The 23,504-nt window shown below is 37.1% G+C and overlaps 1 protein-coding gene across 1 annotated transcript in view; it reads right to left on the bottom strand.

The window, feature by feature from the left end:
• Nucleotides 1-652: 652 nt before the first annotated feature.
• Nucleotides 653-23,504, bottom strand: part of LOC131070306 (succinate dehydrogenase subunit 6, mitochondrial) — a 42,460-nt gene continuing 19,608 nt past the window's right edge. Inside the window, exon 3 of the mRNA XM_058005813.2 lies at nucleotides 653-1,078. Coding sequence (XP_057861796.2) covers nucleotides 924-1,078 — 155 coding nt within the window. The 3' untranslated portion in view covers nucleotides 653-923. The remainder of the gene's footprint in view (nucleotides 1,079-23,504) is intronic.

The following is a 23,504-nucleotide window of genomic DNA, read 5'->3' as shown; positions in this document are numbered from 1 at the left end:
ATCTTAGTTGGTATTCAGATAACCTAGCAGATACTAGAATCATGCCAGTAATTATCATATTTTATTATGAAGACTAGCATCTTAACCGTGACATCAAGTGGAATCAGAGGAAGAAAACCTGACATTCGCCACTGTAGAAAGAAAAAAGTAACAAGTAAATGCCAGAAGGCTACAAAGAAATTCAAGACGCCTGTGAATTACTCCTTGGAAACATGTTTAATCTAATACATACAAGAATCATGCCAATTGATCTTACTTGAATATTATATTTTATTATAAAAACTAGCATCCCAACCCTGATATACATAATGTGGATTGTACGAGAAAATAAGGACACATGACAATCAGAATATAGAAGAAGAAAAAAAGTACAAAGAAAAAGTCAGAAGGCTACACATAAATTCAAGAAGCTGGAAAATTATTTTACATTTATATCAGTTTCAGGGATCAAAAGAAAGGACCAACATACAATAAAATAACAATACTTTGTCAGAGAACAGGCCATATGGGTATCTTACAAGGTTTAAATGATCACAAAATAGTAAATACCAATGAAATTTCCCAATTGATAATCACTAATGTAAAAGGAATCATTGTTAAAATCATCAACCATTTAACAGCATGATATAAAAATACTGCTTTAAGAAACCCAGAAAAACAATGGTACTGGGATCTTTCATAAAAGCTCAAATGCGGTACACTGTTTTTGTCCAGCAGAAAGTTATATCACATAAGTTCCTTGTACCTCTTACCCAATTAATTGACACATTTTTATTAGAGAGAACTTCATGTAACTGATCTAGCCAAAGTGGAATCATTACCATGCACACAATTCTAGTTGAAACAACCAGAATACACAATAGATATTGTTGAACCGAACCTTTATGGTTTATTGTCAATACAACAGTTTTCAACCAAACAATTTAAGACCGGCCTTCAGTTTTCTTTTCCCACCAATTAAAGAATTTTATCTGGGCATCCATGGTGTCAAACTTGTACAACTGAAGAGTATGGTTTGCAACTTCCTTTCCAAAAACCCAACCAAAAGCAGCTCCTGCCCCAAAAGATAATAAAGTTCCTGAAAATCAACCAACAAAAGAGCATAAACTCAGGGAATCACATATGGTTGATCCATTAAAAAAAAAAAAAATCAACGTTGCATGTTATTCACAGATTGGCCATCAAATATTACAATACACAAATCCACCAGACTTCACTATTCCTTATGGAGCTTCCAAGAATCATGCCAAAAGTATTCATATACATCAAAGTACACACTTCGTTAGAGACTTCCGTTAAGATGAACAGTTACAAGAAAATAACAATAAACTCATTAGTGAAAAATTCATAGATTAAAAACTAGCCAATAATTCACATGACTCATAAGAAAACATCATAGCTGAGAAACTTGCCCATTTACTTGCCTATGCCAAGTTTTGCCAATTTCCCCTAGGTTTGGTCATGTTAGTGAATTAAAGTATGTTCTATTTTTTATTTGCGAGTTTTGCTGTGGTCTGCTGAGTTTTGCCAAGTTCCAAGATTTAAAACTAGAGTGAAACACACTAGAACATGCTTTTAGAGAAGCATTGGGTCAACATATATAGAAACTGATCGTTTTACAACTGAAGATATTTCAATAGACATGACAGATACAGATTCTGTACTGCTGGGATAAAGCCCCATTTGAGGCTTCAGGTCATACCTGAAATTGAAATTCCATTTGACCTTCACACATAATTACCAGGAAACCCAAGTATACGAATGAGGAACAAATCCCCATTCCCACAACTTTTGAAGACTGCATTTACATATAATATAACTGCACCTTTATCCATTTATTCTCGTATCATAATTTCAGTGGCATCCCCATTCCCGTACCAGTATCCTATCCCCACATCTTCAAGCAACTATGCCTATGTGACAGATTTGGATTGTCCCTCTACAGCAGAGAGATAACAGCCTATCAACATAATGAAGAACAAAATGTCTATCAACATAATGATTGAGTAGTAAATGTAAAGCATTTAATGAGCAGCATTCAAGTATTTTTAAAATGACAACTACAGGTAAGCTTAATGTAGTAGGTGCTCCCAACTCCATTAGTGAGAACCAAAATATAGAGAACTTGAGTATTTTTTTTATCCCTTTGTAGTTATTTAAGATAAATGGTTAACACTTTTGCAGATATGTCATTGCTACCAAAATGAGCAGAGACTAGAGTTCACAAAAAAAAATTACGCGGCTGGATAAGGGTGATCCCGCAGTTGGAGGCTCAAAGGTAGACTACAGAAAGGACGTGGATACACTCCCATCAACATAAAACAGAGCAATCATGTATGGACACCACCATCTCTAGTTATGCCAAGATGGAAGGATTTATCCAGCACATGACCATAAATGGATCAGGTTTTTCAAACACCATTGGAATTCAAAAAAGAGTTGCTCAAGAGGATTTGGTATCAAGAAGATCAAGCCCCTTCAATGCACCAATAAGCCCCCTATCTTGAAATTTGGCGAAGCAAATAAAATGAAAAAGGTTGAAAATAAATCTTTTTTCACAGAGAATGGATTAATCGGCAACTTCAGCCGTTTATGACCTAGTCCCCTCGATCCACACAAGTGGATCACTAATACCTGGCAACCCATCTTGAAAGGTGATCTTCAAATTCACCCCTATGCTCACAATTGCTTTATATTGGTTTTTGGCAATGTTCTAGATTGTAAAACAATTTTCTATGATTATCTCTAGGGTTGGGATCAGCACCCACAAGCCATGACAATCAACTTTCAACCCACATCCAGGTTATTCACCGTCTCACCTTTGTGGGTCCATCTTCCTAATCTTCCGCTCCAATTTTGGTTTGATTCGTGTATTAAAGCACTTGGCAATTCATTAGGCAACTTTTTGGCGGTAGGTAAAGACCCTCTAATTTGTCGCACACCTCATTCGCTTGCATACTGGTTGATCTAAACGCCTCCAAAAATCTCCTGTAGGCATTACTCTAGAAATTGAGGATCACAGCTGGACTCAATTTCTGGACTACGAGGGACTCCTCACTTTCATAGGTGTTTTAATACTAACCAGATTGCTGCAAATTGCTACAGACGCGAACTGGATGGCCAGGCTATCTGTGGAAATAGAGGAACACAGGCCTGCACCCACCCAAGATAGTATACAACAGCTGAAAATTCATATGGAACCTTTTCGAGAGAAAATATGACTCCTAATATGAGATGTCATGAAGCTTCATCCTTACAATCTCCATCTGCAGCCATTGTTGGTTCACCTCATCCTGGGTTGGGGAGTGTTTATGTATATGCCTCTAAGCCTAAAATATGCTTGAATTCAAAATACAGAGGTTCCAGAAGCAACAGACTAATGTTGTGAACTTGGATGGTGGGATTGCCAACAAAATTTGGACTGTTGTGCAGAGAAAAAAGATAAAGGACCGAGTCACCCACAACATGCATCTTTGATCACACTCCAACAGTGGTGTCATCCTTCAAATTCCATTAGATAGATCTTAATGAGATCCTTTTGGTTAATGTTATGCAGCCCTGTTTATAGGTCTGATGCACCATCCTATTTCAATTTTGTTCTCTTTTTTTTGAGTGGGCAGTCCCCATGACCACAAAAAAAGAAATCCATGGTTAAAATCTCACCAAGATTTACATCAGTTAAAGAACATGAGACACTAAATTCATCTTCCTCCTAACAAGTTTGCAGATCAAACGGTCCACACTACAAACGATTTAACCACTTGACAAGTACACATAATTTGTGAAAAAGGCAACCATGCCCTCTCTACCTAGGTTAACAAAATGGAATATTGGCAGTGGTTTCCAACCATGCTGCCTCTAATATTTTCAAAAATGGTGAAAGAATTTTTTTATAAAGAGAAAACATTCTTTATATTAACAAAGTATATATGGATTACAAAAATCCATCAGAAAAGGAGAATTGCATGGTGAAAGATAAAAAAATCTCCTTACATCAGAGATTATCATGAGTACTGTCAAGGGTAACAAGGGTAAGCAAAGATACACATATTGTGAAGCTGCAGAAGTAAAAGTGGAATTTGTAACCCAAAATGTTAAGCACTAAGACAGTTCCCTTGGCTGTTTACTGTTATAGATGTGCAGATTGAAAAATTGGTGTTGCCACTGATTGGGTCAACCAGCAGCTACATTGAGCAAGGAATGGCGTGTTATACAAATTAAAAAGGGCTGGGCACCATTTATTGGATGTGACTGGACATAGAGTTAGGGTTTGTAAGGTCATAACTTTGGAAGGAAAGGTTGAAATGGCTAGGTTGGGATGACCTCTTTCTGAAATATGATATAATAATAAATAATAATAAAACCAAAATATAAATAAATAAAAAAATATAATATAATATAATTAAAAGCTAATTAAGTTTAATGAAAGGTCAAAGGCATGCAAAGAGTTGTGACTCCCTCAAACATGGGATATAAAAGGGAGAAGGGTTCATTTGAAAGGGGATATGGAGGAAGGAAGAAAGAATGGAGCATAGGAATTAAGGATTAATGGAGGAAGAAAGGAAAGGGAAGAAAATAAGGAAGTGACTTTTCAAGGGCAGAAATGATGAAGGGTTTTACGCATTCGATGGGTGGTAATTGTGAAAGGTTGTGACTTTTTCAAAAGGTGGTAATTGTGAAAGGTGGTGACCCTTGCAAGCGAAGACATGATGAAGAGGTGTGACTCTCTCTCAAATTGGAAGATATAAAAGGGGGAGAACATTTCATTTGAGGACATCCAAGATAACTCAATTTCAAAAATTACTTATTATTCTCAAAAGGCAGCAATGGAGGGTGGTGACTCAACTCTTATAAAAGGTGGTGACACTTTCACCAATAAAGTATAAAGGAGAAATCATTCCAAGCATTCAAAGATCACTTATCAATCATCATTCATGAATGCACAAAAGCAATAATCAATTATCAAATCGAGCGAACAATCAATCAGAAAATCATTCTATCAAATCAGCATTCCTTCAATCATCATTCACCACTGTATCAAACCAGCATCCATTACCTATCACTCACCAATCATCTAATCAACAATCACTTAATCATCACTCACCAATACCTCAAATCATACAAGCAAAGGAATTCATTCAATCAATTGATCATTCATACAACCATCAAACATTCAACAACAATCCCATAGAAGGATCAAAATGGAATGATGAAGAAAATAAGCAGAAAAAGAATAATGATCAGAACTGGAAATTAATATTAGCAGCAATACTACTTAAGAGATAAAGCTGATAAATTAGTAAAGTATAGATCTAAACATGTGTGTTCATACGATAAAGATATTTGCAGATATTACTGACCTTGAAAGTAATCCAAATGCTCTTTTATTATAAACATATAATGGAAGATTCATATGATAGTGCATTCTGAATTTAGAGGAACAGGTAGCAAAATAGAAAGGCCGATCAACCTTTTGAGTTCACAAGAGGTGAAGACTCAAACTATCTTTCATCAAGCATGCCACCCCAAGATGGAGCACTCGTGGGCTGGGAGGCATATGTGTGCTCCCAGACTTGGTAGATGGGGTAGTCTCATACTCATCAAACACACCACCCCGAGATGGAGCACTCGTGGGCTGGTTAATACTCCCAAGCTTGATGGAGGAGGATGGAGTGCCACCAAGGCAAATTGAGGGATGCAATCGGCTTATGATCCTACCATAAAATGTGGCCCAAGGAGTGAGTACCCTTGGGGCTTGGGTAATTCTCCAAGTATGCCAACTGACAATGGATATCGTGGGCCAGGGGCGGATGAGTGCCCTTGGGCTTGAGGTTTCCCCTCAAGTACGCCAACCCACAATGGATGGACTAAGCCCTACCCACACTCGCAATACAAGGAAATCTCCCCTTGAGATTGCGGTTTGAAAACATTTCAACGAATTCTTAATACTACTATAGGAATCCACATTGAAAAGGCTATTGCTTATTCGGATTTCAATATGAAAGATATTTATGGATATCATGATGTTTACTAATGATTAGTATGATATATGATATTATGGCTTATGATTTAATGTAAATTTCCAATGACTAATATCATGTGTAAGACCTAGACTAGGTTTACTATTATAGAAGGCATTTCAATAGGTGAATTTGTATTCTTAAATGTTCTTTATCTCTTATGTTAGTTGAAATTGTGATTCTAAGGCAAAAAAATAGTAATATCCCCATACGGGGCATTACAATTGGTATCAGAGCTTTGATCTTGCCAACCTGCTAAGTAAAAAAAATTTAAAAAAAACATACTCTCATGCTAAGCATTTAATGTGATCGAGTTTGACTACAAAGTTATCCATCAATACTCTCTTACAAGTTCGTTGTGATGTCCTCAATTTTGTTGAAATTTTGATATCAACCCCCCAAAATTATGACTTTTGATTTATAATGTTCCTATGATGTTGATCGAATAATATCCCTTTAATTTCTTATAGAAAACCTTAGAAAGAATGGACCATTTATAAATTGAGCCCCACACCAAGTATTGCACCCAATTAATAAAGAATTAACCCTCAGATTTCCACCATATGCAATGTAGCATCAATATTAATCACCTTTGCCTCCAAACAAAACATTTATATGATCACCACGACTAGTATGCAAACTCCATATAAATAAATACGCCCATATTCAAGTCATAACTTTATATATTGCCCAACTTGCCATATAGAATGTCGTTAATGATTTACTTCAGGAATGAAGCCTCCAACAATAATTAATCGACCAAACACTTGATTCTTCATCAGCAATATAATTAATTTTCTAATCAAAAAATAACTTTATTCTGAGAATTGCAAAAATATCTTATTTCTAAATCAGACTTTTAACTCCTACAAATCTGTCTTCAATGGAGACTTCACAAATTGGGCTCAGCTGTGAACTCCGTCGCGAATCCACTCCCACAAAGAGTCAGGTTTTCGTCCAGCTCTTATGTCAAACTGATAAAGGTTTTTGTCCCTGGAAACCATAAATCATCATATCAAATCCATAAGCATCCTTTACTACAATCCTAGGAACCTCCTTATAAAGACCACCAGGAAACATCTAGAAGATTAGGCTGACTGGAGAACTTTATTTAATAAAGTGACTTATTTTATTATTTTTACTTTATTTTATTATTAAATTAAATTAATTAAACTCATCCTTTAGAAACAAAACTAATTTTTGGACAACGAGACCAATTAATTTAATTACTCCACTTTATAAAAAAATTGGGGACATTATAGTTTTGTCGGCCCAAACATTGCTTGCCCTCAAGCAATTCTCTGATACACCACTAGGATCTCAAACGAACCGAAAGAAGAATACTAAGAGGCTATCAATTCCCAATGATTATCATACATCACTATGCTTTAAATCGGATTAAATTAAGAAACAATTAATGATTCATAATACATTTGACAATTAACCTACTTAAGCCCCAATTCCTTATTTCTCTCCTAACATCAACCCAAGGAGGATGGGGAATTACTTGGCATACGGCGCTTGGAAACCATCTACAAGAAGGCTCCCTCAAGGCATTGGGAATGCATGTTCATACCCATCTCAGGACTCTCCCTACCCATCTTGGAACTTACCTACCTGTTGACGTGTATTTTGTACACTATCAAACACAGAATAAAATACCTAAAGGTACCTTATCCTCTCTTGAGTAAAGCCTCTGATTGCTGAAGATATCGCGAAAAAGGATCAATCAGGATGACTCCAAGGTTCTTGTATGTAGGGTCTCTACGTGTGGATAAGCTCTCTGTGGTATGATGTGATTTGCTGGAATCACAAGGGGACTTACATTTGATGCCTGAACTTCTGATTTGCTTTGAATATTGCTGGACACAGGATTTTACTAGCTTAGATTTGAAAAAAATGGAAAAAGGATGAGGGCGAAGAGAGGATCTAATCCTAATACTAAGAATGTAGGAGCAATGATTGATCTTTGATGAAACTCTAACTAGGTCTTGTTTTGACATCGCAGGACCATCTCCACAAGGCTAGTGCGATCTTCGAAGGGAAGCTTTATGATGTTCAAATCATCACTGCAGGCATAGACACCATCAGGTTGATGCATATCAATGAAGAAGCGACAATTGAAGTTAAGCTGAAGCTGAATGATTCCAGTTGACTACGCAAGGCAAGTCTGCAATCAACAAACTGCTAGTAGTATGGATATACGAATTTCACCATCAATCAAGCACATTTCTTCCACTCATCTAATCATAAAATCAAACATGAGAAGTATAAAGACCATGCAAATTGTCGAATCGACCCATAAATTTCACCATTTCTTCAATGAAGTTACAAGTCTTTTACAACAACATCTTGGCAACAATCTTTGCCTTCTCTCTCTACTCTACTCTAATTGCTATTCTCTCTCTATCTTCTAACTGCTTCCAACTATTCCTAACTATTTTCTGATTCTCTAACTATTGCTAATTGCCTTTATAAAATGAAATGCCAGGGCTTATATAGTGCCCTCAATACAATTCGATGGCTTAGATCAATTCGAGATCAATGGCCAAGATTCAACAATGAAAACCCTAATTAGGGTTTGTTACAACCATTACATAACATTTAATGCTTGACCAATGAAATAATTGTATTGCTTGGACACATGTCCTCTCTGGAAAAATTGACCAATGGATAGCCGGGGTAGGTACATCGGAGTTTGTGCCACCTTCCGTGAGTTAGGTAAATTGAATCTGGACATGCTGAGGTGGACCACACTGACTGGAGACGTGATGACTAGGATGCCACCTCGTCTGACACTTGTAACTTGGTAAATATTCAACTTGGTGTTGTTGAGAAGCTAGCTTTAATTAATTCATCTGGAACTATCTGCTTCTTCAACGAACCCTTGTTCTAACTTCTTGTGTCCTTGATGTGCAGGACGACTGTTGTACCTTGCCTTGAAACGCTGGATTGGAGGAGGCCGCCCTTGTCCTTGCTTGATCGTCCTTGAGGAGACCGTCCTTGATCTGGCTTGATTTTCCTTGAGGAGAACCTTCTGACTTGTAAATCCTTTGAGCTTGGGAGTCGCCATCTTGATACCTACACAACATTTCAAAATTAGTAACATGTTTTGCAACGTGGAAATATAAATTAGAAAGAGGATTTAAGTTTTAAATTAGGAAACCTCATGATAAATCTTTGAATTATCATTTCCTAAATTTAACTAAGCCACTTGAGATTGAAAATTCAAAATTCAAAATTGAGACTAGGAGAATCTCGCCATACCTCCACTTGGGAATTAACTCTAAGAAAAGATGCAAAATTAAGCAAGTTTGCTAGGCAAAATGTGGATCAAAGTCTTCAAAATGTGCTTCTTCTATCAACTTCACCACTTCTAGACTTCAATGTCTTGAGGAAAATTCGCTCCACCTCTAGCCTTCAACTCGTACTCCTTCTTGGACCAGATTTCGCACTCCTTTATTGCTTCTTCAAAATCGCACTTGGACAAATGATTGAAAGATGGATTAACATGCTCAACACACCCCTCTTATATAGGCGCTCATCTTGATAATTGCCCCTAGGCCGACTTGGAAAATAGGCCCAAAAAACAAATAAAATTTAATAAAAGAGGGGGCCGACCTTGCAAAATAATACCCCCAACGCTCCCTTTTTTTAAAAAAAAAATTAATTTAATAATAATTAATTAAATGCCTTTGTAATTAAAAACTTCGATTTTTTAAAGGCTTTAAATTAATTATTGAATGTCCATGCGCTATTTTTAAATACCAATTTAATTAAATCTTTCACATTTTTATCGAATTTGGCATTTTAATGTGTCATAGATGATATTGGCGCCTAGGCATGGCAAGATAATGGACATCAATAAGATCGCTCTGGTCCCTGGGAGAGGGACAAGAGCGCCCTTCATTTTGGCCTTGTTTTCTTGTTTTTCACGTTCAGAGTCATGTCTTAGACGTCCAAAATAGCATTTTAATTGGGAATCTTGAGCTTAATTCGTCCCTTTTGTGGAAGGAGTGCGCTTTAAAGTACTTTCGCCCTGGTCCCTTGGTGAGGGACAGGAGCGAACTTGCCCTTTTCCTTGGGTCTTTGTCTCTTTAATCACCAATTTATATCGCAAGGCAGGTAACAATGTTATCTATTCATTCCATGCATACTTTACTCGTCCTTTACAATGCAAATTTGATATTTGAGTGAATATCGCCCTGGTCCCTTGGTGAGGGACAGGAGCGAACCTTTGTTCCTTGTGCTCATCCTTGTTTATATCAACTTGCAACTGTCTTCACGGTGTAAAATGATGTTCCTTACTCCCTTTTGAACACTTGAAATGTGAGTGGCAACTTAAACTTGGACACACTTGAACATTTCGCTCTGGTCCCTTGGAGAGGGACAGGAGCGAACTTCATTTTCTAGGCTCAATCACACTTTGCCCATGTTTAAAATTATCTTCAACGGACTTGTTGTGCCCCCTTTCACTCATCCTTGACATGTAATTTGCTTCATCTTGGCGAGAGATTTGTCTAAGGAAGAAATCGCTCTGGTCCCTGGGAGAGGGACAGGAGCGCCTAGGACAATATGGGCTTCACTTGGCGTTTTTGCAATCTTCAAATTATCTTCAACGGACTCGTTACGCCTCCTTTGCTTGCCTCAAACTTAACACTTACTCGATCTTCGCCCAAAACTTGTCTTATAGGGAAAATCGCTCTGGTCCCTGAGAGAGGGACGGGAGCTATCACTTAAATTCGCCCTGGTCCCTGGCAGAGGGACAGGAGCGATTTTGCTTCTAGGGTCAATTTTCCTCATGATTGCGCTTTCAAGTTATATTCAACTGATAAAATGTATCTCCTTTGATCTTCTCAATTCGCGAAATCGTTCAAATCTTTCAAGGGCAAGGCAATTTTGGATTTCAAGCTCCGGTCCTTCAGTGAGGGACAGGAGCGATTTTTGTCCTCCAGGCCCAAATGCTTCACTTTTCACCATGAAATGTCTTTGCTAGGGAAGATATCATCCTGCTTCATGCTATGAATAAAAGTTAATGTCCAAACAAGGTCTAAAAATGTGCATATGAATAAAATCGCTCTGGTCCTTCAGTGAGGGACAGGAGCGAATTTGACCTTCTAGGCAAAAACTTCATCATTTCATTGCTTTTGATCAAGTCTGGATGCTCCATCATGCTCATTTTGCCCTTCACCATGCCTTTGATGTCTCAATTCGTCCAAACAAGGTCAGGAATGGCTCAAATAAGTATTATCGCCCTGGTCCCTTGGTGAGGGACAGGAGCGCTTCGCCTTGGTCCCCCTGGGAGGGACACGAGCGAAATTCGCTCTGGATCCTCAGTGAAGGACAGGAGCGAAATTTGACTTTTCGAACTCTCTATCAGTTATACTTTAAGTTATATTCCATATATACTTTCAGGATGTTTGAGAGTGGTTTCAGACCTCCAGGAGTTATATTGCAAAATCTAGTTTTTGGAGGTTTTTTCAGTTTCCAGACTTAGTCAAATTCAGGATCAGGACATTCCAGACTTAGCCAAAATTCAGGATCAAGACTTTCAGACTTAGCCAAATTTCAGGATCAGGACGTTCAGACTTAGCCAAATTTTCAGGACATTCCAGACTTAGCCAAATTTCAGGATCAAGACATCACTCAAGCCGGACTTGCTATCCATGTGATCCCCTGGGCGACACTCAAAATGCAAAGGCTAACTAACAAAACCCTAAAAACCTAAAAAAACAAACCCTAAAAAACAAACAACAAAAAAAAAAGCAAGGGTCCCCATTTGCAATGGGGCGATGTGTGAAAACGTCACAACACTACCCTACCTTGTGAGGATTTACTCCGCCTCTCCCTACACAACACCAACCTCTCCTCTTAAGGGGCTATAGTGAGTGATTAAGGAATAGGCTATGAATATATTAACTTCAACGAATTATGACTATATATATATATATATATATTGTTGGCATTTGCATGAAGATGGCATTGATGAACTATTATGTTGTCATTGATGTCAATTATAACCGGTAATGATGTTGTAATAATGTTGTTTTGCAACCGATAAGTGAGCTTGTGAAGGAAACCGGTATTACTAGAGAAGAAGTGAGATCAATCGGTAAACCCTACTTGTTGATATGCTAAACCCTAACCAATGGAGCTTGGTGAATCGTTTGTATTGGTTTATGATCAAATGATGAGCGGTAATGATTATGCCACGTATGCATGTTGTATGTGAAGAGTTTCAAATGGTTTTTGGCGCGTAGAGATAACGGTTTTATCTTGGGAATGAGCGAGTGCATTGCATGTAATGGAAACCGCATGATGAGTTATAGGGATGCGGTGATCAAGGAGCGGTCAAGGTTGTCTTGAATGATGTGCAATGATTGCTATGTAATCCAACAGTCATACTTGAACCGATTTGTTTGTAATCTCTATGAGATCTTAGGTTTGTGATGTGTTACCGACCTATTGTTTTGTTTATAAAAGGTCGATGAGTTGTTTTGTTGTACTGTTGGCAATTTTGGTTGAATGTAAGGGTGATTGGTTGCCAAACCAGGAGATGTATCTGCAGTATGTGTAAAGGTAGATAGGAGCATGAAAAGGATCTGATTAAGCAAAGTAGTGCTATTCACCAGATCAGCAAACCCTCTCTAACAATTACAACAGTCAAATCCCTTAACCGAGTAAGCTCTAACAAGCTTAGTGTTATCTAAATCCTCTAACCAAGTGATCCATTAGCTTGGATTTCAAATCCTCTACCGAGGTTACTCCTAATAGGATATTGCTTCTAATAGGGCATTATAGTCAATCCCTTGACCGAGTGGTCCCTAACAAGATCTGTTCTTAACAGGACTTATTGTAAAGCTTCAACAGGCTTGGCTCCTAATAGGGCGAACTTCAAAAGAGTTCAGAATACTTGTGGGTATTCATCCCCACCGTGGTTTTTCCCATTTGGGTTTCCACGTCAAAATCATTGTGTCAAGTGGTGAATGTTTTTGTGGTTATGTTTGCTATGGTTAATTTGCTTAACTGCTAAATCCACTTAGATATGATATGTTGACCGGCAACACCCTGAAATGTGCTTTTAATTTTGTCAGTAAAGTATTTGGATGTTTTGGTTAAAAGTTTTGAGAGTTTCAGAGTTGTTTTACTATTATTCTGTTATGACAATCAACCGGTATACTTGACAGTGATATTGCATTTGATAGTTCAGTGTTTGAACCAGTCAATTCTGAGTTTGACTTGAGAGGTTATTTTGTTTGGTGAAAAGTTTATGTCAGTTTTGTATCTACTGATTCACCCCCCCCCCTCTCAGTAGTCGCCCGGATCCTTATTGATTCATCATACCATCATATATATAATCTTGGAACTTACATACCTTGTGAGGATTTACTCCGCCTCTACCTACACCACACCAACCTCTCTTCTTAAGGGGCTATAGTGAGTGATTAAGGCATAGGCTATGAATATATTAACTTCAACGAGTTATGAATATATATATATATAGCATAACTGATATATAAATTCTGATTATACCATTATAAACTTTTATTTACACTACGGCATACAAACTAGACCGTATATTGGTCCCCTTATTCCTAGCAGCATTCATATATAATAATCTGTAAATAAGTAAGTCACAGCATAACTATTTGCTGTTATATGATGCTTACCCACAATAATATATATTCTATTTCTTCCTGATCTCTTTCTTGTGATCAGTATCAAATATATTTATCATTCCCCTTGATTGATGCCTTTTGTGGAGTGGCAGTTTGGTTATATAAATATCCCCTCCCCACGTGTGAGTGAAGAGAGGTGTCTAAACCATAAACGATGCCCCCTTTTGACCTTTCAAACTAACTGCTGGGGATAAGATTGCACCTTTTGGGGAGTAGCATATATTAAAAGGGAATCGCTTCATTGCAGCTAGCGATGAGGGCTAGTTACAAACAGATATAACTTGCTATTTTCTATTAATTAATATATATATATAATATTAATATTTAAAGGTTTCAAGTAATATAATAATAGACTTTTATTATTTAGTGAATCTGATATACTTACATATTGATCACAAGGTCCATTCATATCTTTAATTCGAATAAAGAATAACTCACAAGTAATGGATAAATATATTCAAATATAAATTACTGTCAATATAGGGGTATGACAGTCCTCCCCTGTCAAATTTGCATGTCCTCGAGCAATAACAGTTTTAACCAGGCTCTTTTAATGGAAGGATCCCTAACTGACACCTAGACCCTCAATGCTTATCTTACTACTTTTAATTCACTGTGGGTTATCTTGACTAACAATTGCGAATTGCAAGGGTTGTAATCTTAAGACAAATTCTCTTATCTTTATTTCCTCATCACTTGTAAAAGACCACTTTGGATTGACCAAACATTTGCACAACATCATAGATATCACTTAACGTTAAGGCAAGAACTTATGATTAGATGCATGACACACATCTATGACCTCAAATGCAATGTTCTCTAGATAAATTCATATCCTCTTTGATTCCTTCTTGTTATTCACATATTCTAGATTAGCTACAAATATAGAGCCAAACACGGAGCATGCACTTGAAAACACGGAGTATACACAAAGCATACATATGGATACACAAAGCATATCTTGATACTACAATATTTTATTGTCGATGCTGGTTTATTTTGACGTTTTTATGTTGTAACTGCTAGAGCTGTTCCCTCATAAAGCTTCATTGGTTTATTTCCCCTTCATCTTTTGATTGGGTGCTTTTGAGATCTCCTTCATCATGCTTTGTTTTCTTGTTCGAGTTTCCTCTTGTTTCCTTGTCAAGTATTTCTTCCATTTTGTGGACTTGACTCCTTTTTCCACATATATGTCCAAGTTCCCATGGTTCTTTACATTTGAAGCACACATTCTTCCTTTTTAGGTCTTCTCCTTGTCTTTGGGCATTTCCATCTCGGCATACATGCCCGGGTTCCCATTGCTTATTACATTTGTAGCATACGTTTTTCTTGCCAAGTTCTCCTTTATGGCAATTGTGCTCCTGTCCCCAAGGCTCTTGGCATTTGTAGCATAAATTCTTTCTGTTAAGTTCATCTTTGAACATGAGGATCTTGCAGTGCCTATCTTCCTTGTGGAAAGTTTTTGTATACTCGCTTGCGGATTCGATATTTGTAGATGATGTTTCTAGTCTCAAAGCTGTTTCAATAGCTTCATCTAGGGTCATTGGTTTAAGGGCACTTACCAATCCCCAGAGTGAATGTTTCAATCCTTCAACAAATAGATAGGTCAGCCTATCTTCATCAACTCCTGAAACTCTGACTGCAATTCTTTGGAATTCAGCTATGTAATTTTCTACTGTCCCTTGCTGTTTCAACTGAGTTAACTTTTTAAAATCTTCTTGGGGGTGTTTTCTATCAAACCTTTTAATAAGCTTTTGTGAGAATTCATCATAGGAAATTATATTTTGGTGCCCTTGGGTGTGGATCACATGGTACCACCATTCGTGGGCCAATCTCTCCAAATGTAAGATAGCAAATTGGACTTCATCCCCTTCTGTCATTGGGCTGCGGGAAAAAATGTGTTTAATTTTGGCAACCAGGCATGGGCTGTGATTTTATCTGATCCATCAAAGTTTAGAAGAAATACTTTATTCACTTTGTGTCTTGAGTCCTTATTTGGATGCCTCTTTTCTTTCTTAGGTGTCTCATGTCTCTTGGCTTCACAAAATTCCATAAAATGTTATAAGTTCCCTAACCTCAAGGTCAAGATTTACATAAGCTCTGGCAATTTCTTCAGTGCTGTTTGTGGAAGGATCAATTTCTTCTTCCTCCCTTGGTATATCTTCCCTGGGTAGGAAAGGAGGTTTGGGTACCCTAGGTGTAGAGGATCCATTATTATTTTCTGAATGATTTGAGCTTATATCCCTCCCATTTGAGGAATTGGTCTTAAGATTATTAATTGAATTACCCATGTTTTGTAGGGCCTGCATAAGTACTTGGGTTCTTTCATTCTGATCCATTAATGCTTTCGTTGTCAACTCCATGAATGATCTCAACTCTTCTCCCATTGGTTCACCCATGTTATTGTTTTGTTTGGGGTTAAAGTTTGCTGCTAGTTTTCTCCTTTCACTTTCTAAGGCTCATTGTGCCCTATGATTATGTTGCATTAACTTATCTTTTCACAGGCTGGCAGGATATAGCTCTGATACCAATTTTAATGCCCCCAACTAGGAGGCTGTCAATTCCTAATGATTATCATACATCACTATGCATTTAAATCAGATTAAATTAAGAAACAATTAATGAGTCATAATACATTTGACAGTTAACCCACTTAAGCCCTGATTCCTTACTTCTCTCTTATCATCAACCCGAAGGAGGATGGGGAATTACTTGTCATAGGGCGCTTGGAAACCATCTACAAGAAGGCTCCCTCAAGGCATTGGGAATGCATGTTCATACCCATCTCAGGACTCTCCCTCAAGGTATTGGAAATACATGTCCTCACCCATCTTGGAACTTAACTACCTTGTGAAGATTCACTCTGCCTCTCCCTACACAACACCAACCTCTCCTCTTAAGGGGCTATAGCAAGTGATTAAAGAATAGGCTATGAATATATTAACTTCAACAGATTATGAATACATGTGTGTGTGTGTGTTGGAAAGGTTGTCATTGATGTCAAGAAGGTAAGTAGACATGTTATAGATACGTTTGTCATTGATGTCAAGCATGGAAATATTGTTATACAGTGATAAGTTATAGCTTTATTGATGCCTTGAGAAAGCCCTTGTATTATTGGAGTTGATACAATAGGTTTGATAGTGAATGATATCTATTATGTTAATATCTTACTATGTGTAAGACTATGATGAAGAATATCAACAGCAAAATCAATATGAAGATAGCTCATCTGATTGGGCCATAAAGCACTAGGCAATATGTGTGAAGATGATAAAAGTCAAAGCAGTTAAAAACTATAAAGGAGAAGCAATTCATATTATATAATGCAGCAACTAGAATATCAAGACAGCCAAGACCTTAAATCAGACAAAGATTCAAAAATATTTGACTATTCGTGCAAAGCATTTAAACAAAGTATGCTTTGAAGACACCTATTAATATTTATCAAAGAAATCAATTAACACAAGGCAGTGTCATTAATATTTTTGATTGGTGAAATGAAGACAGCAGTCAAAAGAAAAAATAATAAAAATAAAGGAGCCCACCTCCTTATGCTAGCCCCCACAAAGAATATATCCTACGTAATGACTTTAGAGTCATAAGTAATGCAGCAATCATGTTTGATAAAACATTAACAAACAATTTAGGAGGTATGTTGCCACATCAGAGGTCAGCAAAGAGAAGTGCCACGTAACTCAAAAAGAGGAGATGTTATTATATTAAGTGCAGCGACTTCACCAAGACAAAAGTAGTTTAATTAATCTACTAGCCGACTTTCCAAATGAGAAGGTTACGCAAAGATTAATTATTGGAAAAGTCACTAATTGTTGATTAAGAAGAAAATTATATGGACGACTCAGTCAACAATTTACTTTAAGGACGTGGTTCTTATTTAATATGAATTGTGATTCATATAAAGTGGTTTGATAAGACAGAATATTATGATAATCGATTTCATCAATACTATTATAGGCTGCGATTATTATTAAGGAAATAAAAAACAGAATACTGTCGACTTGGTAAAGCAATGATTTCTGAGTACAGCGATGGAAGAAAATTGTATCTATAGTTCTCATATGACAGTCTCCATCAGCATCGGGTCTTCATCAGCAAGCATGATAATGATGATGATCAGTTTTTCATTTTGATATGAAGCAATGAATTATTAAGATTCAGATATATTCAGACAGTATTTATATTCCTATGCAGATTGTGAAATAGCATCGAACAGACAGAGTTTTAACAGTAGTTGCAAGCATGGGTTATATAATATAAAGTCTACTCTATATGGTTCGTGGCAAAGAAAGTTCAAAAAACAGCAAAAATCTCAGTGTCAGCAAGATATAAGGAGATATTTGAAACCTATTAACGGAAGGAGGACAGTTTTGAATAAAACAGATATATACTCTTAGTTAATCAGGCTAAAAGTTTATTAGTCATTTTTGTTAAGAACCGATGGGAATGTGTCATAACCAATTTATATAAAACAAGTTTAAACAAATAAAAATCAGTAAGACAGATACAATTAGAAAGATTGCGATTTAATGAAGGAATATAAATAATCATTAAATGAAAAATATTAATATCTGAAGAGATGTGATTAATATATGAATTCTAAAGAAATAAAAGAATGTGCAGTTAAAGTTAAACAAAGAAGTGCTTCTAGTCATTATGAAGGGTGACGTCTCTAGAGGAAGATATAAAGTGTAAGTGTAAGGAAGAATGAGCGTGTGTGTGGAATAGCAAAATGAATGTAATACTAAATAGATAAATCGGAGGAAGTTGGTGTATAAAAGAAAATTCATAGTTAAATACGTGTGAGTAATTCTAAAATATAATTCAGATAGAAAAGAACTTTCAGATAAATATTGTGTGTGAACTATGAAAATATAAAAGGGAGTGAAGTATGTGTTGTGAGTGAGTGTGCAAGTTATATTTAATTCAGATTTACTACTGTTGTGAAGAAATAAAAAAGAAAATATATTTGTGAAGGGTTGCCTCTCTTGGTGAAGAGGTATGTTAGAGTAACATATGAGGAGGTGAATGAGAAGTGGATTTGTCTCTTAATGTAATAACTTATACAGATATAAAAGTATATTGAAGATTAGTAAGGCAGATTTATGATCAGCTTATAGCAGATTTGAGAAAGAAATTGTGACAGATTTATATAAAGATGTATATGCAGATTTGAAGAGTTTGCTATTGTCCATCATCCGATGTTATAGCAACACTGTCAAGATGGAAAAACAGATTTATGTGAAGTGGGTTGGTGCCTCACAAAATTCAGAAGTGGGAGTTGGTGCTTCCAGTGGGTTGGTGCTCACAAAATTCAAATTTGGGAGTTGTGCTTCCAGTGGGTTGGTGCTCACAAAATCAGATTTGGGAGTTGATGCTTCCAGTGGGTTGGTGCTCACAAACAAACGTAGGGGTTGGTGCCTCTAGTAGGTTGGTGCCTACGAACATTGTAAAAGAAAATATTCATCTAAAAGCATTGATTTGCCATGGTTTTCAACCGTAAGGGTTTCCACGTATACATCTTGTGTTCTACTTGTGTTCATATTAGTTAAATCACATATGAATTTTGGTATGCAATGAATATGTTAATGAGATAAATTATGTACTTGTGGTTGAAGTTGAAAAAGTTTAATTTGGTAAAATTTGTTGTTATACTGATTCACCCCCCACCCCACTCCTCAGTATAACCGTGTGCTCTTCAATATATATATATATATATATATATATATATATATATATATATATATATATATATATATATATTAAGGGCAAGCGCTTTTGACTGGAGCTATGAACCAGTGAGATCACATGGGAGGACCTCATCTCCATGTCGTGAGCCAAGGCATCCTCGATGAAGCACCTGTACGGCTTGAGAGCACCAGCCGTCATTTCCATTGGCCAACGAACAGAGACAAACCATTGATCGAACCGCTGACAGTGAGAGCCGACATCAAACTTTAACCCTACATCTGTGTTAGGCCTTCCTCACGGTACGCGCTACTAGATCCGTCTATCGGCACTAGAGGGGCAGAGCAGATGTTTTTTTCGGGATTGGGACCTACGGACAGTCACAGTCAGCGGGGGGCGAGATAAACCTCCACCTCACCGTACCGCCCAGCTTGGACGGCACGGTGTGAGGCTCAGGGGTTTCGACCCCGAGACCTCCACTCGGAGGTGCACAGCCTACAACCGCTGCGATACGGGGACAACCCCATATATATATATACAGCATAACTGATATAAAAATTCTGATTGTACCATTATAAACTATTATTTACACCACGGCATACACACTAGACCGTATTTTGGTCCCCTTATTCCTAGCAGCATTCATATATAATAATCTGTAAATAAGTAAGTCACAGCATACCTATTTGCTGTTATATGATACTTACCCACAATAATATATATTTTATTTCTTCCTGATCTCTTTCTTGTGATCAGTATAAAATATATTTAGAATTCCCCTTGATCGATGCCTTTTGTGGAGTCCCCACGTGTGAGTGAAGAGAGGTGTCTAAACCATAAACAATGCCCCCTTTTGAACTTTCAAACTAACTGCTGGGGATAAGATCACACCTTTTGGGGAGTAGCCTACATTAAAAGGGAATCGCTTCATTGCAGCCAGCAATTAGAGCTAGTTACTAACAGATATAACTTGTTATTTTCTATTAACTAATATATATTAAAATATTAATATTTAAAGGTTTCAAGTAATATAATAATAGACTTTTATTATTTAATGAATCTGATATACTTATATATTGATCAAAGGGTTCATTTGTATCTTCAATTCAAATGAAGAATAACTAACAAGTAACGGATAAATATATTCAAATATAAATTACTGTCAATATAGGGGCATGACACCACTAGGATCTCAGACCAGCGGAATCAAAAATACTTCATCACTCTATTGCTCCACTGTGATGCCATCAGCACTCTTGAAACCTTTAACTCTGTTATCCTAAAGTATTCCCACCATGGATGCATAAGAGATAGGACACTCATCATGAAATGTCATAGCTAGAAAATGACTTGCATCAATATCATGTTCACCCCTTAGAAGATCAACTGGTGAGGTTGCTCACTCCATCAAATCATGATTGTCCATCGTTGTCATCATTCTTGCTGTTGCAATTGGTGCTTCAACCCCCAGTGCCTTGAGTATTATCTTCATCCCATCCTCCATTAACTCCAACTCCATCTGCTACAAATCCTGAATGTCTCACCTAAGAGAATGCAACCATTGAATTCCTAATATGATATTGGGATCAGCAATCTCAATCATGTAGAAATCATCAGTGGTTGTGTAGTCATCAAACTCAATGCTCATTTGTGGTACCCTCTTGTTGCATATCCTCTTAAATCCATCAGCCATCATGACACAAAATCCTAAACAATCCTCTAATGGCAATCCTCTTGCCACCAAGCTATCACTTATGAAAATTGTGAGTTGTAGCACTATCCACCAAACATGTCACTTGTTGTCCAATACCACTCCTCTTACTCTAAATGGTTGATATTTGGGAGTACCTGGATATAAAGTTGTGGAACCATGTGCTTAGGCTATAGTATCTTGCTCCTCATTGTCACTTTCGGAAGTATCATCAATAGCATCATCAACATCAGATGCAACTTCAATATAATGCAATTGACCTTTCCCACGACATCTATGACCAAGCACCCATAGCTCCTTACAAGTGAAGCACAACTTATTCCTACACAACTCATTCTTGCTCTCAAAATCCAGCTTCTTATCATCTTCCTTACTTGGCTTGGATGGGACTTTGGACTCTGTTGTGACCTTTTTCACACCACCCCATTGCAAATGGGGACCCCCTTCTTCTTGCTTAGGCGCCTAGTTGTTCTAAGGTTTTGTTAGTTTGGCGGTAATTTTTGATCTCCAAAGCATTTCGCTTTCAGAAGTTCGTGCATTGAGCTAGCTAAGGTCAAGAATCATCAAGATTGCAAAGTAGAATCAAACACATGATATTGACAATTTTGTCAAATGTTGTCAATATTATCGATCGTTTTGCTAGAGTTGTCAAAGTTTTGTCATGTAGTAGGGTTGTCAGGAAGATGTCAACGTGAACGAATTAGGAAATTTCCTTCTAGGGTTTGATTTTTTTACCCTTGGAGAATGATGGTAAGCAAGAAACAAATTTGAGAATTTCCCTATAGAGATTGATTATCTACCCTTGAAGAAAATTAGAGGAGTCAATTTCGAACAAAATAAAATCTTCCTTGCAAATTAAGGAAATGAAATCTCTCTCTTGTGCATTTTAATTTCCATTTTTAGAAGAGGGTGAAATTCTAAGCCAATAGGATTGGATGAATCACCTTGTAAAACAAGGACAATTTAGCATGCCTTGAACAATTTTTGGGTGAAATTTGAGCCTTCATCATTTTGAGCGCTTTGACTCTTAGCAATTTTGAGTAGTTAAGTTTGGGTGAAAATATTGAGAATTCTTCCTCAAAAATCAAGCTAGATTAGACCTTCCATGTCAAGAAAAAATTTCCTCAAAAATCAAGGCTTGATTGAGCGGCTAAGTGTTAAGGAGAGGAGGAAAATTAACCTCCGAAATGTGGAAGGTGAGGTGCGTATTGTTGCCGATTGTAGCGGCGGAAGTCTCCTTGGCCGACTACATCCGAATATGCAATTAGCCATTGGCTTTGCATATTTGTTTAAGACGACCCTAAATAGCGCTTCATTATATAAAATAAATTTATTTTATTAAGTGGTCGACTTTGCAAAAGTCCACCACCCTTGTGTAAAGTTGCCTTGTTTCAAAGGAAGCCGACCCTTGGTGAAAGGGTGTCTTCGATTGGATATAAATAAGGATCGGATCTCTTCCCATGAGCATCGAATGACATCAAGCACAAATCGCCTAACTTCAACAACAGTTCGCATACCTAGAGCAGATCGTGGACTCTCAAGATCAGATTGAGTTATCTATCTTGCTTCAAGGAGTGAAGCGATTCATTTTGGTCCTTGTATTTGACCATTGTAAAAGCATTTTGGTGTTCTTACTTGATAATTATAATAGAGATACTTGTTGCTGGGTTTTTCTCCCTCATGTTGGAGGGTTTTCCCAGGGTACATGCTGTGCAAATTTGATTAAATTGTCTTACATCTGCTTACCCTAAAATCTGATCAAAAAATAACACGTATCAAGCTCCACAAACATGGAAAGGGATGCGGATCTACCTCCCCAAACAAGGAAGCTAATCAACCTCAAAAGCACAAAAGATTTCAAGTCTAAGTAATCAATCAACCTTCAAAATCAAGGAAGAGGAAAATTAACCTCCAAAAATGTGGAAGGGGGTGTGAATTTACCCTCCAAAACATGGAAGCCCTCAAGAAAACAAGAAAATTAAGCGATTTGCCTTCCTCAAAAACACGGAACCCTTAGAGCGCACCCCATTACACAATCACTTGATGCCTAATCGCATAAGGAAGTCGACTTAGCAAAACAAAAGGAAGGTGTGGATCAAGCTCCCCAAACAAAGGAAGTGAATTTCAAATTCTAAAAACATCGGAATCGCCTTGTGCATATCTACCTTCACAAATGTGGAAGAGGTGCGAAATAACCTCTACAAATAGGGAAATGGAAATCAACCTCCCAAGATAGAAGATCACCTTGTGCAATTTTACCTCCATAAACATGGAAGGGGGTGCAAGTTTACCTCCACAAACGTGGAAGGGAAGCAAATTAACCTCTTAAAATGAGGAATGTGGAAGATATTAGCGCACCACCTTATACAATCATTTCATTACAAATCA

This window comes from Cryptomeria japonica, chromosome 1, assembly GCF_030272615.1.
Source record: "Cryptomeria japonica chromosome 1, Sugi_1.0, whole genome shotgun sequence".
Classification (NCBI taxonomy): Eukaryota; Viridiplantae; Streptophyta; class Pinopsida; order Cupressales; family Cupressaceae; genus Cryptomeria; species Cryptomeria japonica.
This window is presented reverse-complemented; position numbering and strand designations above follow the sequence as displayed.